General features: G+C 44.4%; 1 protein-coding gene across 2 annotated transcripts in view; it reads right to left on the bottom strand.

The window, feature by feature from the left end:
* Positions 1-4,304: 4,304 nt before the first annotated feature.
* Positions 4,305-18,378, bottom strand: part of LOC144669571 (ubinuclein-2-like) — a 78,414-nt gene continuing 64,340 nt past the window's right edge. For both annotated transcript variants that reach the window (XM_078532067.1, XM_078532068.1), the window contains 3 exons: positions 17,878-18,136; positions 12,983-13,063; positions 4,305-10,619 (listed from right to left, as the gene is read on the bottom strand). In XM_078532067.1, the coding sequence (XP_078388193.1) occupies positions 10,570-10,619; positions 12,983-13,063; positions 17,878-18,136 (390 nt within the window). In that variant the 3' untranslated portion in view covers positions 4,305-10,569. The remainder of the gene's footprint in view (positions 10,620-12,982; positions 13,064-17,877; positions 18,137-18,378) is intronic.

Genomic DNA, 18,378 nt, shown 5'->3' with positions numbered 1-18,378 from the left:
AGCTTCTAGGTGGTAGAGGTCACATGTTTAGTGAGTTGCTGATGGTGCATCTTGCGGATGGTGCACTCTGCTGCCACTGTGCGTTGGTGGTGGAGGGTGTTAATATTTATGGTGGTGGATGAGGTGCTGATCAAGTGGTCTCCTTTATCCTACTTGGGTGTTGGAACTCATCCAGGCAAATGGAAAGTATTCCACGTGGACTGCAGTGGTTCAAGAAGGTGCTTCACCACTGCCTTCTCAAGGGCTATTGGGGATGGGCAATAAATGCTGGCCTGGCCAGCGATGCCCTCATCCCATGAATGAATACATTTTTAAAATTCCACCAGTATCTGAGTAGTTGTAAATGGTGCTGAACATTGTACAATTATCAGTGAACGTCCCCATTTTTGATATCATGTTAGAGAGATGGTCATTGATGCAGTAGCTGATCAGATAGCCATGATCTTATCAAATTGCAGAGCAGACTTGAGGGCCCACATGGCCTACTGCTCTTCATTTGCATGTTCATATGAAGGTGATTGGGCTGACGAGCTCCTGCAGCAATGTCCTGGGACAGAGCAGTGGTTTGCAACAAGAGCCTTTGTGCTAGGTATGACTTCAATCAATGGAAAGTTTTCTCTCTGATTCCCATTGACTTCAGTTTTGCTAGGGCTCCTTGATGCTACTCTTGTCAGATGCTGCTTTGATGTCATGGGCAGTCACTTACCTCACCTGTATTATTTGCACACAATGGTTGCAGTTCAGTTCAGCACTGCGAAGCAATGTTAATTGTGTCTGGTGGGCATTGCTATATTTATGAATGATCTTTTGACTTATTACCCTGTGCTATCTGTTGGTGTAATTAAGACTGTCATTAGTGATGTTTTTATTCGGGTACTGGATGTGGAGTGCCCATATTTGTTTTGTTTGTTAGTTTGTGCCTGGCCCCAGACTTTGGTACTAGATCTAGCAGGTGCCTGACTGGCTTCACAGGAAAGCTCGCTGGGCTTGGCTAGTTTCTTAAGGGAAAAGTGAATGCTAAGATCTTTCTTCTGAGTGTTCTGTTTCAGGATGGAAGGTTATCTCCGGGCCTTGCTTCATGAACTCTATATCTAGTACCAAAATCTGGGACCTGTTCTTACCCACTAAGAATAGTTACAAGTTAACGTGCCAATTGCAATATATCTGCATATTGCATCCTACATCAAGAAATGCAAAGAGCCCTACTTAAGGACAGTCTCCATTACACTAACAGATGGTGTGGGGACTGAGTCAAAAGATCATTCATTGACAAAACAACATGTACCAGACATGATCCAAATAGCTTTGCAGCACTGAACTGAAATATTGCGTGCAAATGCAATCTCTTACATTGTCCAGAAATGTTGCTTCTTGGCTGCAGGTGTAAACACTGATGTCACTAATTCACAGTTTCTGTTGTCAAACAGTCCTCCCAGTGCTGTAGGATCTGATGGCTGTGAAACTTGGTGTGCACCAGGGGGTACTTCTAGGACCTCCCTGATTTGTGATGTTGCTGGTACTAACAAGCCAAGTAACTGAACATTGTTGAAAATTCTGCACTGGGTGGAATCTCTTTTCTCGATTTTTCAAAGTTAAGGGCTCTCTTGGCCTTGGCTGATTCATTGTATGAAGCATTGAGACATTTAAATGGGAAAGTGCTGTGCAAGTATTTAATGGACACAAGTAAAAATACCTGTGACATCATAACTCAATTGTATTAGGAATGATGCAACCGTAGACGGACCTGCATCTGGCTAATGCAGGACCGAACTGGTTGAAATTTCAAATGCGCTCTCCAGTAGTGTATTTGGCACCATTAACACAATGTGCAGCCCAAATGGCCATTGCCAGGGCTTTAATTCTTTCTTCTTTTCCAGCTCTGATCTTAGCTTCTGAAACCAATCTCCAAGCAATGTGTGCCCTCTTTGGTACCTTGTCCAACTGCTCATTCTTCCATTTGATCCTAGATTATCAACAGGATCTACCTGTGGGTGATCCCAATTCTGTACCTGGGGTACTGCACATGCCTGATTTTAATCTCTCCAACATTGATGGCAGTGCTTTCAGCTGCCAGCGTACTAAGCTCTGGAATTCTCTCCCTAAAGCTGCCTACCTCTCTTTACTCCTTTTAAGATGCTACTCAAAAACCAACCTCTTCGATCAACCTTTTACTCGTTTGTTCTAATATCTCCCATGGTTCAGTGCCAAATTTTGTTTGATGATACCAATGTGATGCACCTTCAGCCATTTGCTACGTCAAAGGTGCTTTATAAATGCAAGTTATTGTTGCAGTGGGTGTCACTATCCCTCCCATCCTAATGGCAACTGAGGGCCATGGTGAACTGAATTTGAATTGAACCTGGAATTTCTGTATAGCGCAAGGCCACACTGAGCTTTTGTCTAACCATGATCTTGACAAACTATGTTCACTCCTATGATCAAAGTGGGGCCTGCTAGGTAAGAAAGATCCATAGAGTGCCTGATATTGAATCATACAAACCAGGTCTTGTTGCATTTGGACATGGACTGCTTCAGTATCTGAGGAGCTGTGAATGGTGCTGAACATTGTGCAATCATCAATGAACATCTCCACTTCTGACCTTATGATGGAAGCTCCTCGGAGCCTGCTTCTTTAGAAGATTCCTACCATTGCCTGCTGAGCAGAGCAAGTCTCTGTATACCAACCTCATCTCACTGCGTCCCCATCAACGTTAAAGGAGTTCTGCAAATCCTGCTTCAGCTAGTTGAACTCACCTGAACCATAGCTCCTCTGTGAAGGAATCCCCACTGGACTCTTTCTGGATTCTGGCAATGACATGAACTGATATCCATATCTGGTGCTTTTTAATTATTCATTGTTGTAAAAACTCCTCTTTCCTATCTTCTTATTGCATGTTTGTGTGTGTGTATGAAGCAGCGACCATTTCCTGGGATTGAATGTTCGAATAAACTATACTTCTGATTTAATCCTAAAGAGAATTTGCTGCGAGTCATTTTAAAAACTGACCTCACAAACAGGAAGTTTTGCGAAACACACCACACCTATTTCAAAAATTAAAAACGCCTAGGCTTATGGACAGATAGCAAGAAAATAAAGGAGTTCCGTTTTGCCTCCCTCCCCTGTCCGTAACACTCCTCTAGCTCCACAAATCTCCAAGATATCTGCACTCATCTAATTCTCACCTCTTGAACATCTCTGATTTTGACTGCTCCACCATTGGTGGCTGTTCCTTAAGCTGCCTAGGCTCTAAGCTCTGAAATTCCCTCTGTAAACTGTCTTTCTCCCTTTAAAATACTCCTTATAGCCTACCTTGGGATTCACATTCCTCTTCCTCTGCCCCCACACAACTGTACTACAAATCATCTAACTGCAGACATAAGGCCAGTATATGGCCTCTTTGCTTCAACCTTAACTCCATCAGCTTCACCATTCCTTACCTCACTGCTCCCTCATGCCTCAAAAAATGAACAATTGGGGAGTAGCCCTCTCTCCTATCCCAGGTTGACTGCTCAAAAAAGACTGAAGTCCACAAGGATTGGACTAAAGGTGAGTAAATGAAGTTAAGGTATAGAGCAGCTATGATCCAATCCCTTGACTATAGAAGATTAAGGGGTGATTGAATTGAGGTATTTAGGATGATTACAGGATTTAATAGGGTAGATAGAAACAATGCTGTGGTGGGAGAGTCCAGAGCAAGGACGAACCTTAAAATGAGGACTAGGCCATTCAGGGGTGATGCCAGAAAGCACACAAAGGATAGTAAGAATCTGGAACACTCTCTCCCAGAAAAGTTGTTGAGGTTAGGATTCAAAATTGAGATTGACCCTGAGGGGTTTAAGGGTTATGGGACTAAAGTGAGTAGATGAAGTTAAGATACAGAATGGTGGAATGGACTCAAGGGCTGAATGACCTCCTCCTGTTCCTATGTTACTTAGAGTGAAAGAACCATACCAACCAGAAAGGTTAAACATTGAGTCCCTGCTCTGTGCTGAGGTAGCTATCTCAGTCAGCCCAATGGAATGGATGAAGCAATTACCCTCAATACCCTTCCATTAGGGAAGGGAAATATTGGCCAGGCCAGGGTTTCTCCACCTGATTGGCTTTTGGCAAATCCAGGTGAGAGACTGGAGCTTGGCTGTGATGGCCCATGTGGTTAGATAGCTCGGGTGATGTGGTGGCTACTTAGACAGAAGGGGATCCCAGCCACAAATTTAGAACCTGTAGAAGGCAATTTGGAGAGTAAGAAAGGGGGAAACAGGTGCAGAGATGGTGGGTTTTTAGACAACAAAACATTAGTTCAGAATTTGATCATCATTTACAATTTTATCTCTTTGTTACACACAATGTCACATCAAGAAAAAAAATTACAGTTATGGCAATAACAGTCAGATAACAACTGACAGAACAGGACGCCTCACGGGCAAATCACTGGTGTTTGCTCTTTTGTGAACAATCCCTCTTGAACAGATCAGATATCTCCTGTATTTCAGATACCAGGGTTAATGGGCAACAGGTTTCTCAAGCCTACATTCCTGTCTGAACAGATGAGGTTTTGCTCCAATATGTAGATTTGTTGGTTTACCTGTTTTGATAGATAACAGAAGTACAGTGACACTATCGCTCATCCAGGGTTCAAACGCCCGAGGTCCTGACACCAGTTCATTTAGAGGGTAAAAGGTGGATTAAGGCAGCCCAATAGATCCCTGCTATTAAGCACTAGAATGAATTTTTCAAACACGTGATAAAAATGGGTTAGTAGTTTCCATATCACCAGGGTTAGAAAGCAGGAGTCTCCCAAAGACTACAAACTTCCCTTCTATTTTACTGGGACACAAAAACCTATTAGAAATGATCATGGAGTGATACAGCACAGGAGGCTATTTGGCCCATTGTGCCTGTGCTGGCTCTTTGAAAAAGTTAATCCTGCTTCCCCCCCCCCCTGCAATTTTTTCCCTTCAATTATTTATCCAATTGCATTTTGAAATTACTGATTAAAATTACTTCCAGCCCCCTGTCAGGCAGTGCTGTCCAGATCACTACAACTCACTGTATAAAAATGTCTCCTTGTCTGCCATTAGCGCTTTCGCCAATTAACTAAGATCCGTCTCTGGTTCACGACTCTTCTGCCACCGGGAATAGTTTCTCCTTTATAAAGCCCTCCATTAAATCACAGAAGAGATTCTCGGTTAACAGTATTTAACAGGCTGAAGCTGCAGTTATTCAAATCCTGAGATTTAATCCTTTACAATTCTCCAGAACTGTCTAATAAATTATTCTAACATTCTAAGACAGACACACACACACATACACACAAGACTGTATAACACTTGCCTCCACCTGGGGTGTGGAGGGGACAGAGAGGGATGGAGGACGTTAACTGTCAAACGGGTTAAAATGCTGCAGTGACTTTACTGTGCATCTGGATTTTAAACTTGTCAAAGTTAAATATTTAGGACATGGGCGAAGTGGAGTAGGCAGGGATTTAACATTTAATTCAGCAGATTAAAGGTTTAAACCTCTTTTTAAAAAAAAGCTTCAGTTGGAGAGTGGGGCGGACTCCTGTGATGTTAATTCCCAGTGACCTGCTTCATGGTAGGGCAAGGTTGGGTCGCAAAAAAGTCAGTCATGAAGCAGGGCTGGGAGAAAACACACTGCAGTTTCCTCCACCCACCAGTCGCTGTGGGACCCAATCGCTCAGGTTCTCCGCAACTGGAATCCCTGATGTTGAAATGGTCAAAGTTTTGTGCAAGTTAAGGAAACAGAAAACAGACCAGTTCCCAATTTAGCCAACCGCTCCCCCACATCATCTCAGCGAAAGGTCAGTGTCGGAGAGGCGCAATCCAGCAACTCACTCCGGACTCTCCTCAATCTGGACACTCACAAGGAATATCCCGGCCTGGAATCCCACAAGTGATACTCTTGCAACTTGCCTTAGATCCAGAATTTCTATATTGTGCAGGGGCTGATGTAAAACACAACAGGGAGTAGTATCCTGTTGCGATGTAGTCCAGGGAGTGAGGGAAGATATCCAACAGCAGATTTTCTATCATTTACATTCAGGTCATCACTGAGGTGTGGGTGAAATTCGCACATTTGGAAGGCACTCAGCTGTCAGTATAGATTCTGTCCACCTCCTCGCTATGGGAGACTCGGCGAGCCACTGACAGGTGGGAACTGCATTCCGAATATCATGGGTTGTCATGACAGCCTCCAAATAGGCAACAGCTACTAAGTCCCCAACCAATCTTGATTGAAGAGAGGAGGTATCGCTTACATCATTACTCTCAGTGAATTCTAAATGGTTACTGCATATAGGAGCAAGTCACTGGGCTGAACCTGACAGTAAACCAGCTGGGATCTTGCCCACTGGCAGCTGCAGCAGTAAACGGGACCCAGCCTCCTCCCCGTCACCTTTTGGAAGGGAGACAGACAGCAAAACGGTCGGAGGTAGAATCAGCAGGGACAGAGCAACCTCCTTCCTTACCTCTTCTCCATCATTGAATATTCATTCTCAAGGCACTCGATAGTTTGGTTATTATTTACTGAGCAGGTGGGAACTGGAGGTCCCATCATCCAAAGCTGTAAACCAGCTTGAGGATAAGCTGGCAAGGAGTCTGATTGTCCAGGGATTTAGAGCTGTGGGTCACTCAGGAACTTATCAAGACTCGAGCGAGTCAGTGCTTGAATCACACTAGCCCGAATTGCAGTGGTATCTGCTGGAAGTGTGTGTGTGTGTGTGGGGATGGTTGCTGACAGAAGAGCAATGCAACCACCCCCCCACGACCCACATCCGTTAGCTTATGGCGGGGAGGGTGGGGGGCAGTGGTTGGTTGGGTGGGTCAGCCCACAGGATGATGGGGGGAAGCTTAGCCTAAAAATTATCACCCTACCTTCACCTGCACAAGAGCTCATGGTGTTGGTGGGGGGGGGGGGTCATATATTACCATGGATAGAGGATTGGCTAACAAACAGGAAAATGGGTCATTTTCAGATTGGCAAACTAACTAGTAGAGTGCCACAGCTACCAATGTTGGAGCCTTAACTATTTACAATCTATATCAATGACTGTATTAGAGTCAAATTTGCTGATGATACAAAGATAGATAGAAAAGCAAGTTGTGAGGATACAAAGAGACTACAAAAGATATAAATATGTTAAGTGAGTGGGCAAAAATTTAGCAGATGGAGTAGCATGAGCGAAAATGTGAGATTGTCCACTTTGGCAGGAATAACAGAGAAGCAGAATATTATTTAAAAGGGGAAACACTGCAGAATTCTACAGTACAGAGGGATCTGGGTGTTGGTGCACCTGAATCACCAAACGTTACCATTCAGGTATAGTAAATAATTAGGAAGGCAAATGGAATGTTGGCTTTTATTGCAAAGGGGATGGAATATAAAAGTAGGGAAGTTTTGTTACATCTGCACAAGGCATTGGTGAGACCGCATCTAGAGTACTATGCACAGTTTTGGTCTCCTTATTTAAGGATGGACATACTTGCATGGGAGACAGTTCAGAGAAGGCTCACTAGGCTAATTCCTGGGACAAAGGAGTTATCTTATTAAAGGTTGAACAGGTTGGACCTATACTCATTGGGGAAGCAAGGGAGGCAAGGCAGGAAAGTGCAGTTTAGGCCACAATCAGTGTGATCTTATTGGATGACAGCGCAGGCTCCTGCTCCTATTTCTTATGACTTGTCATGTGAATAAAGGTCTTTAAATATAAAGGAGTTTTTAATGTGTAAAAAGCTGTTCCCAGTTAGAAATCAGCCGCCAAGGCCAAACTACAGCAGATTTGGGGTGTGGGCTGTTTATGAACCAGCCCTTTCTCCACACACTTGAGTAGGGAACACAGTCTCACCTCACCAAAAGTGATTGAAGTTAGCCAGGCCAGAGGCTGCAGGTCAGCCCCAGAGTATCAGTACCCCAAACCCAGGCCACATACCATAGCACAGAAGTTCCAAGATCAGCAAGTCTGGAGAAATGAATGTTGTTATTTCAGAAATTAGCTGCTTTTAGAAAACTAACTTCACACTACCCACCCCTCAAAAAAAAGACAAATTGCCAGTTAAATTCATGTTTGCATGTTTATATATATTAGAAGTTCTCTGCTTGTCCCTGACAGACGCCTCATTCAGGTTGGCGGGATCTGGGTTCCATGGCTTCAGTAGGGGAGAATGCCTTTTTTCACCTGAGAATGCTGGCAAGTTAGTTGACCTGGTGGGGCATTGCAGCTCAGCACTGCCTGGTCTTCAGTGTACAGTGGCTGTTGTTTATCTATCCCCACTTCCTCCCTCAGGCCAAGAGCCCACTGTCAACTCCGAGCGCTGGAATATCTGAAAACTCAGAGAGCAGAAACTTTGGGGGAAAAAAATTAAACCAGCAGAGCCAGTTTGTCCTTACTGTGAGGTGGTGGTGCTCAGATCTGCTGCTCTCTGTGGTGTATAAGTCACTCCACCATATTTATAGATGTAAAACACTTGCACATAACCCAGGTGGGAAATGTTAATGTAACAGTCTGGGAGATGTCAACATTCTCTCGTTTGTTTCTCGAAGACAGGTGGAAGAGATGCAAGATTTGATTTAAAGAGCCCCAATAAATCCTTTAGTCAGACAATGATCAAGGACATCACCCATTTCCCTCCCTGTGTCTGATGTGACCTGGAATGCACTAAATCTCGCCATCTGTCCTCATGGCCCCAGTTCAGTGATGTGACCTTTAACAACTCCAGCATTTCCAACAGAGACTCGGGGGGAATTTGAAGCAACATTATTTTTAAGAAGGGGTGGACAAAATAAGTTCTTTAATCCCACAGGCTGGAGTTTAAAGGGAGATGGGAAGCTTGAAGGCTCCCCCTTCCCTGCATCTCCTCCCCTCCCTTGAAGGCGCCAACACTTAGAGTACTGTGTTCCAGGTGGCATTCAGCCTCTGGTACCTCACCCAAATGTGGGGAGGGGAGAGCTCACAAGCTATTCAACCAAAGAACGTTACAGACCAGTCCAATGTTGTCCTTCATATACATATGCACTCTGGCTCAGTCCAAGGGCAGGACCCAAGTTTATTCTTCCACTCTTTATTGCATAGGGCGCAGAGCTGACAGCGGCACTGCTCAAGCCGAGGTCAACTGACGCGGCAGTGACACTGAAAACCAAGCTGCCTCGACTCAGTCTCAAAACCCGGGGCACAGCTTTAACCAACTTGGGAAAAGCCTTGAGCTCGAACTCCAATTTCAGAGAAGGGCAGATGCTTTAAGCTGGCAGCAACATAGTTTAATGCTTCACCGGTGGGGGAGAATGTTAATCACCACACTGTACAATCTCAGGGCTTTTGCCAAGAAATGCAACTGCTTGGGTGCAAGTTAATTAAAGGCCCCCATCACGTTACACCAAGAATCCCAAACATTGCAGGTGTATATCACAACATGAATTAAGAATCCCCTGACACCCACTACGTGATCCTTCCATCCCCGAAGTTTGGCCAGAAGGAGTCCCCACAGTTACTGGTGGCCATCCAGCCAGCACAGTCCACGTGGCATAGACTGCCACAGCATAGAAAGGGTTGAATTACATTATAAGTTGATCCTGGGCTGCCAAAGATCTTCTCGAAGTAGCTTGTACAGGTCTTGTGACAAACCAATTTTTTACTTTCCCCCTGCCAATCAATAATTTCTGATCTGCAGCATTGTTAATTATGTGATAATAATCAAGTCCTGTTTTGAGGGTATTCCGGTCAAAGACTGACCTGCCTGAGGATGGGTTAGATATCATGACCTTGTGAGACTGTTTTACAGCCCTCTTAGCACCCCAAATTTTGCCCACTAGGTTAAGGTACCTCCCCACTCCCTCAAAACCATCACCCCTACCTTTCCTGTCCTTCATTCCAATGTCTCACCACCTTCTGTACATAAGGCCCACTGGGTATTGGATAAATAGAACATTAAAAAACAGTCACTTGGCTTGAACTCCTGACAGATCTTCAGCCTTACTCCTTACACAGCCTTGGGCCCCATACTTCACTCCCATTGGCCTCAGGCTCTGCTCAGCCTTGCTTCCTTGGCCCCAGGCCTCACTCCCCCAGGCCCCAGATTTCACTCTCTTGCTCCCCCTTGCCTCACTCCCACTAGCCCCAGGCTTCCTCTCTGCTCGGTGCTACTCCCATGGGACCCATGGCTGCTCTATACACATTTTTGTGATAAAAACTGTGCTTTTTTAAATGACCCCTGGCTTTCGAATCCCATTTAACCATTTCGATTAGTCTTTTAAACCATTGAACTGTTCCTCAGGCATGGCTGAAGTCCTCCCAGTTAGCGGATAAGCTAACGCACCCGTCAGACTCGGGTTCAATTAGGTCCCATTTGTAAATCAACTCAACTCAGTAAATTTTTCCCTTTTCCACAGTGTTCTGGGTCAGAAGTGTTATAAACGTAACAAAAGGAAAACACCCTCAGTCATGTACCCAGCAAGAGGCCTCCTAATTGGAGGAGGCAACTAGACCAATTGGGAAACTTCAGTCCAACAAATCCCATGTGATGCTGTCCATTGCGACCTTGTGGAGGATTCAGAAGTCATTATGATTTCCGTTGGACCTTTGAAGAGTCTCCCTGGCTTTGGTTGCCATCTGGGGAAGAGGAGAAAGTGGGAATATTAACAATAGGCAGAGTGTTCAATACTTTCGTTATGGTTAAGTATCATAGATTCATACAGCATAGGCGGGCATTTGGCCCAGTATACTTGTGCTGGCTTCTGAAGGAGTTATCCAGTTAGTCCCATTCCCCTACTCTTTTCCCATACTCCTCCAATTTTTTTTTCCCTTTTGTAAAATAAGAAGAGAGGGAAGCATAAAGCCCCTGGAGCCTGCTCTGCCATTCAATAAGATTCTGGCAGATGATCTATGTCAATATTTCCCTGCCCTATCCTGGATTCCCTCAGAACCCAAAAACCTATCTATCTCTGTCCTGAATATACCCAATGACTGAGCCTCTGGGGTAGAGAATTCCAAGGACTCATAAGCCTCTGAGTGAAGAAATTTCTCATCTCCATCCCAAATGTGAGATTATGATCCCTAATTCTAGATTCCCCCAGCCAGGGGAAACAAACTCTGTGTCTACTATGTTAAGCCCTCTCAGAACCTAGTATGTTTCTAATTATATTATCTCTCATTTTTATAAACTCTGGTGAACTTAGGCCCAATTTACTCAATCTCGCCAGCCACATAGGAAAACTCTTTCATGCCAGCAATCAATCTAGTGAACCTTCATTGCACCTCCTTTAAGCATATCTTTCCATAGGCAAGGAGTCCAAAACTGTACATAAATTGGTTTCACCAAAGCCCAACATAACTGCTACAAGACTTGCTTACTCTAATATGTCAACCCCCTTGTAATAAAGGCTAACATATCATTTGCCTTCCTAACTGCTTGATGTACCTGCTTGTTAACTTTTAAAGATTTATCCGATTCCCTTTTGAAGGTTACTATTGAATCTGCTGCCATCTCCCTTTCAGGCAGCACTTTCCAGAACTCATTGTGCAAAATTTACTCATCTCTCTCCCACCAATTTGCCAATTATCTTAAATCTGTGTCCTCTGGTTACCAATCCTTCTGCTACTGGAAACAGTTTCTCCCTATATACTCTATCAAAATCCCTCAATTTCAAACCTCTACTAAATCTTCCCTTAACTTTTTCTGCTAAGGAAAGCAATCCCAGCTTCTCCGGTCTTTCGACATAACTGAAGTCCTTCATCCCTTGTCCCATTCTGGTAAATCTCTCCAAGGCCTTGACATCCTGCCTTAAGTGTGGTGCTCAGAACTGCACACACTACTCCAGTACAGGTCTAACCATATTTTCTAAAGATTTCGCAAAACCTCCTTGCTAATGCATTCTATGCCTCTATTTATGAAGCCCAGGATTCTCCTTTTTTTTAAAACAGATGTCTCAATTTTTCCTGTCCCCTTCAAAGATCTGTTTGCAAACCCTAGGTCTCACTGTCCCTGCACCACTTTAAAATCTAGTTTATATTGCCTTGTCTCTTTTTGCTTTCCAAAGTGCATCACTTCGTACAGCGTAGTCCATTTCAGAACAGTTTGCTTAACACCAGTTTCACAGTTTAATGACTAATGACAGGACTTAGCAGCATCTAAACTCCTGGAACTCACTCCCTAACAGCACTGTGGGTGAACCGACGCCACATGGGCTGCGGTGGTCCAAGGCAGCGGCTCACCACCACCTTCTCAAGGGCAACTAGGGGTGGACAATAAATGCTGGCCTAGCCAGTTACGCCCACGTCCCATGAATGAATTTTAAAAAGCATCAAAGGAAGCCGTGACAGGGTATCAAATATCACAGTTGTTGCACTGCATTAAACAGCCAGAGGCTCCGGGTTCAAATCTCACTACGGCAATATGTGGAACTAAGTTAAATAACTCATTTTAATTCCAGTTTAATATATTCACTACTGCTTTTGCAATCCCACATTACATGAATGACCCTTCATGCCTTCTGAAATAGCCCAGCAAATCAGCCAGTTCACTGCTACTAGGGATGGGTGTTAAATGTCCCATATCCTGAGTACAAGTATAAAGCTCGCATTATCAGATTTTGGTATCTGACTGTTGGTGAAAGGCCGTTTCTGTTGCTCAGCATTAATGGCTGCCCAACTCTGTCCATTGGATTGTGGGTGTTGGCCCCGGGGCTGTATCAATACTTGCTTGGGAGTCTCCAGGCACTCTTGTGATGCAGCAGTTCACAGAGTAGTTTTTGGGTAAGATGCTGATTCTAATGCAGTTCTTGGTACAATGGTTGAGAAACTTAAAGTCATCATTCTCCACCACCCACATTGCAGTGAAACCCAAATACTAGACTGAAAGGAATAATTCTGGAGATTGATCCATAACTTGTTTATCAAGCAGCAGATACTGCTGCATTGGCCCAATAAAACACTCAAAATCACTATGCATGGCATGTGTACAAACAGAATGGTACCTGTGTAGGCCTGTTGTAAGTGGGCTGGCACACTTGATCGGGAAAGCTGTGTAGAACCAGACTGCAAACCTTTCAAAATACCTGTCAGGAAGAGGGAGAAAATTGAGAGGTTGAACAGCCCGTCCATCTCCTTTTTAGGAGAGCCAGGCTTCCATATCTTGCTAGCACAGGTCTTCAGGGAGTGATAAACCCGTAGAATCAGAGAATCATACAGCACCGAAGGCCGTGCAAAGCATTAAGCCTGGAGCCATCTCTTTGAAAAAGCTACAAATTAGTCCCACTCTCCTCCTTTTTCCCCCAAAGTCATGCAAATTTCTCCTTTTCAAGTATTAATCTAATTCCCTTTTTGTAAGTTATTATTAAATTTAATTCTACCACCTTGTCAGCCAGTGCATTTTAGATCATCAGAACTTACTGCAAAAAAGAAATTCCATCCCCCCATGTCTTTTGCCAAAAAGCCCATGTCCTTACGTTACCAACTGTCCTGCCAGGGCAAACAGTTTCTCCTTATTCTTTCTGGCAAAACTTCTCGTGATTTTGAACATCTGTATTAAATATCCTCTCATCTTTTCTAATCTTAAGGATAACAATTTTAGCCTCTCCAGTCTCTTCACTTCACTGAACTCCCTCATCCCTAATATCAATCTAGTAAATTTCCTCAGCAGCCTCTCCAAAGGCTTGACCATCCTTTCAAAACTGAACACAATACTCTAGCTGAGGCACAAGCAGCAACTTACAAAGGTTTAGAATACAAAACCAAGGAAGTTATGCCAAGTCTCTATGAAGCCAGGCACCTTCTATAATATTTTTAAAGCCTTCTTAACTTGCCTTGCCACCTTCAAACATTTGTGTATGTGAACCCCCAAGTCTCTGTTCTTCAACCATTTAAATTGTTTTAAAGCCATTAAAGAGGATTGCTTCCTCTCATTCTTCTTACCAAAATGCATCACTTTACAGAGTGCGGCCAATAACCATTTTTACATTCCATCATCCTCGAGTTTGCTCATTTCACCAGTCCATGTCCTCCTGAAATCTGCTACAAACCTCATCACTATTTTTTTTTATATTCCTGAGTTTTGTGCCATCAGAAAGCTTTGAAATTATGCCTTGTACAGTCAAGTCTAGGTTATTAATATCTCTCAAAAATAGCAGTGGTCCTGATATTTACTCCTGGAGGGGGCTGCTATATACTTCCCTCCAGTTTGCAAACCAACCATTCACCGTGACTCTGCTTTCTAGTCCCTTAACCAATTTTATACCCATGCTGCCACTGCCCATTTTACTCAATGGGCTTCACTTTTGCTAATGAGTCTATTATTTGACGCTTTCATCAAAGTCCATATATACACCATCAGTTACCCTTGCCAACCCTCTCTGTTACTTCATCAAGAACTCAAACTGCAATAAACATAGCAACCTCCTAAACACCAGGCATGAAGAATGGTTGTAGTTGTTGGTTAAACATAGTTTATAAATTATTAGCACGTTCCCATCTACACCCCAAGTTAGTTCAGGAGGTAAACCCATTGCACAATGTGCTTGTGAGCCTTAAATCCCCAGCTTGTATTCAGTTTGTTGATCTCCATTAACAAGGTGGTTGGGTCTTCAACCAGAGGTGAGTGGGTGGTGGGGGAGGCTAGACCCTGTAACATTAACCCAGAGATCACACTGGAAAGTCTCAAGTGTCAACCATGGGTCAGTGGGTAGCACTCTCACCTGAGTCAGAAGATTGAGAGTTCAATTTCCACTGTGGAGCATGAACCCAAAATCTAGACTGGAATTTCAGTGCCGTACTGAGGGAATGTTGCACTGTCAGAGATGCCGTCTGTCAGATGAGACATCAGACTGGGCCCTGTCTGCCCTCTTGGGTGGATGGAGAAGATCCCATGGCACTACTCTGAAGAGGAGGAAGTTCTCTCCGGTTCCTGGCCAACACTGGACCCTCAACCAAAACCTAAAACAGGTTACTCAATTCATTTATTTAATTACCTCTGCTACTGAAGGTGAGCAGAGGTAATGTTTTCACCTCTGTTTGTTTGTCTGTAAACAATAAATCTCAAAAACTAATGTGCGCATTTCAATGAAACTTGGTACACAGATAGGGTGTGGTACAAGGAAGAGCTGATTAGTTTTTGGCAAAGATGCAGATCTGGTTCCTGGAATTCTTTTAAAGGATCCGTTAACGTTGGGCGAATTGGCTTTTTTAAAGAAAGTTTTGAGTTGTATTATTTAGATTGTTGCTGATTGTTTTAGAATGTTGTGGATAATCTCAGTCGTCAAAACGTGAGCAGAGTTTTCAGAGCAGGTTGTTGGATGTGGAAGGGTTGAAGCCTCCAGTGTGAAATGAAGATCTTAATAAAAAAAAAATATTATTTCAGCTTGTAGTAACAGAGACTCAAGAGCTGTGTAATTGTAATAACGTTGAGTTAACAGAGTGTCAAGGAGGCATGCGGTCTTTTGAGTGAGCTCTTCACGTTTTGCTGCTTGTGGGAGCTTGCTGTGTACAAACTGGCTGCCATGTTTCCCTACATAACAACGCTGACTACACTTCAAAATGTTGGTTCATTGGTTGCAAAGTGCTTTGGAACATGGTAAGACTGTGAGAAGCTCTGTATAAATGCAAATCTTTCTTAATGTCAGGTGAGTGGGATTGGCTCTGATGGCCCCATAGTCGAATAGCCTGTTACTATGCACTGTCTAGGCCACTCAGTATATTGGGCACCCACAGAACCCGCACCCAGTGTGCGTCACTGCTTTTGGGAGGAAACTGAGTGAAGGGAACTTTAACTTTGTTGGAAGAAGTGAGAGACTTGATCCTGAAACTGGGATGTCGCTGATGTTATATACAAATAGCGAACCATCGGGAACAAAATGGCAGTACTTTCACAGTTTTTAGGATGCTTTTACAGGCGTGCTAACAGTATTTTTTGATGGCTTTATGATTATTTTGAGGTAACTGGGCTTCCACATCATTCAGGCCCCAGGGGGACTGGTGGAAAGTAGTTTTGTACAAATTTGCATGTCACACTTGTATCCTTTTGTCAGTCTGTCAGACTCTTCCTACAAGGGTGCTGTATAGGGGCTACTGCTCTCAGACTGTATGCGCGCAAGCTGCTGCCCAGGAAACACCCCCCCACCCCTTCCCTGAACCTCCTCTCGGTGACTACTGGCTCAGCCCAGCCCAATTCAGAAATGGGGTGTAGCAGGTCAGTGGATCTGCATCCTCTCATTCCATGGCATTGAGCACAGGCCAGTGAGCAGTGTGCCTCAGCACACTGACAATGAAAACCCTCCGGTCAGTCTCTGTTATAAAGACAGCCGACTTGATACTGCGCGCTGTTGAAACGTGAGTAAGCCCAGTGTAAACAAACATTCAGCTTATCAAACTTACGCCTCCATCATTCTATCATGGACTACCCCCAACCCCTCGACTGCACCCTTCAGCACCTAGTTTGGGAAACAAGGATTTTCCACAATTCTTGTTTATAAGACAACTGAAACAAGACTCTTAATCTGAGAGTGTGGTGGAGGTAGATTCAATTGTGGTTTTCAAAAGGGAATTGGATAATTATCTGAAGAGAAAAGATGCGCAGGGCTAAGGGGAAAAGACAGGGGGAGTGGGACTAACTGGGTTGCTCTTGCAGAGAGCTAGTACAAAGACGACAGGCCAAATGGCCTTCTTCTGTACCGGAACCATTCTATGAGCCTCAACTCTCCCTTCCCAATACACATCAATTCATTTCCTTACAGAATGGGTTGATTGAAACCAAATCATTACCTTTTATGTTTGTTCCACATCTACCACAGTCCTGGTGGGTGAGAGTTTTATTTCCCACACTGTGCTCCCACTCCCCACACTGTACTGAGGCTATCTGGAGCCTTCAGACATCACCCCAGATTTTACAAGTATATATTAATTCACAGGATATGGGCTAGTTGGCAAGGTTGGCATTTATTGTCCATCACTAATTGCCCTTGAGATGGCGGTGGTGAGCCACCTTCGTGATCTGCTACATTCCGTATGGTAAACAGCCTCCCACAGTCTTGTTGGGGAGGGAGTTCCAGGACTTTACTCAGTAACGGTGACACATTGGGATGATGGGGAGATGGTGGTGCAGTGGTGATGCCTCTGGACTAGTAATCCAGAGACCCAGGCTAATGCTCTGGGGGCACGGGTTCAAATCCCACCACAGCAGCTGATGGAACTTAAATTCAAGTAATAAATCTGGAATTCTAAAGCTAGTCCCAGTAATGGTGGCCATGACAATTATCACCGATTGCCGTAAAAACCCATCTGGTTCACTAATGTCCTTTCGGGAAGGACATCTGACATCCTTATCCAGTCTGGCCTCCATGCAACTCCAGGCCCACAGCAATGTGGTTGATTCTTAACTGCCCTCTGAAATGGCCTAGCAGGCCATCCAGATCAAGGGCAATTAGGGATGGGCAACAAATGCTGGTCTTGTCAGCAATGTCCACATCCCATGAATGAATATGTAAAAAAAACTTGGAGGCGATACTATTCCCACTCATTTGCTGCCCTTGCCCTTCTAGTGGCTGAAGGTTGCAGGTTTAGGAGGCCAACGTTTACTGTAGGAACCCAACGAAGATGAGGCAACATTGGGTATGGAACAGCAAGCCTGTCATCCAGCAAACTCTTTTTTAAAACCCATTGCTTTCTCTCTCTTCAGAACCTTCTCCGAGCCAAGCACCATGACTACCTATTCAAGAGCGGACATATGACTTAGAACAGGGCAGGAGAGCCGCTCAGGCACCTCGCCACCTGCATGACAATGTCTGATCTCAGTGCCCCTCTGGCTCATCCACGTGTCTGTGACAGGTTCCCTGCATCCCCAAAACCAGGCCCCCTCATCCCTCCAATCCCGAGGACTTACTTTGCGTTAAGTTGTGCTGGAACGTGACTGAGGTAGATCCAGTAGGCGCAGTGGTGGAGACATCCGATTCTGAAGCGAAGCTGAGCAGGTTGAGCGGGAGCTGGAAGGGCAGGGAAACGGGAACAAGACCGCCCAACATGCTGAACGCTGCTGCCGAGTTCAGAGACGCTGACGTAGCGTTCAGATTCGTTACATTCAGGGGCGATGTCATTAGAGTCAGAGGTGACGTGTTTGCCAATAAGGTCGATCCAGCAGTTGCCTGGAACAACAACAACAACTTGTACTTATGTAGTAAAACGTCCCAAGGTGCTTCACAGGAGCATTATCAAACAAAATGTGACACACACACATCGGAAGATACTAGGGTAATTGGCCAAAAGCTTGGTCAAAAATGTAGGTTTTAAGGAGCATCCTGAAGGAGGAGAGAGAGAGAGGCAGAGAGTTTAGGAAGGGAATTCCAAAGCTTAGGGTCTTGGAAGCTGAAAGCACAGTTGCTAATGT

This window comes from Cetorhinus maximus, chromosome 29 (genome assembly GCF_964194155.1).
Source record: "Cetorhinus maximus chromosome 29, sCetMax3.hap1.1, whole genome shotgun sequence".
In the NCBI taxonomy this organism is placed as follows: Eukaryota; Metazoa; Chordata; class Chondrichthyes; order Lamniformes; family Cetorhinidae; genus Cetorhinus; species Cetorhinus maximus.
Note: the sequence above shows the minus strand (reverse complement) of the source record. Positions and strands in the feature narration are given on the sequence as shown.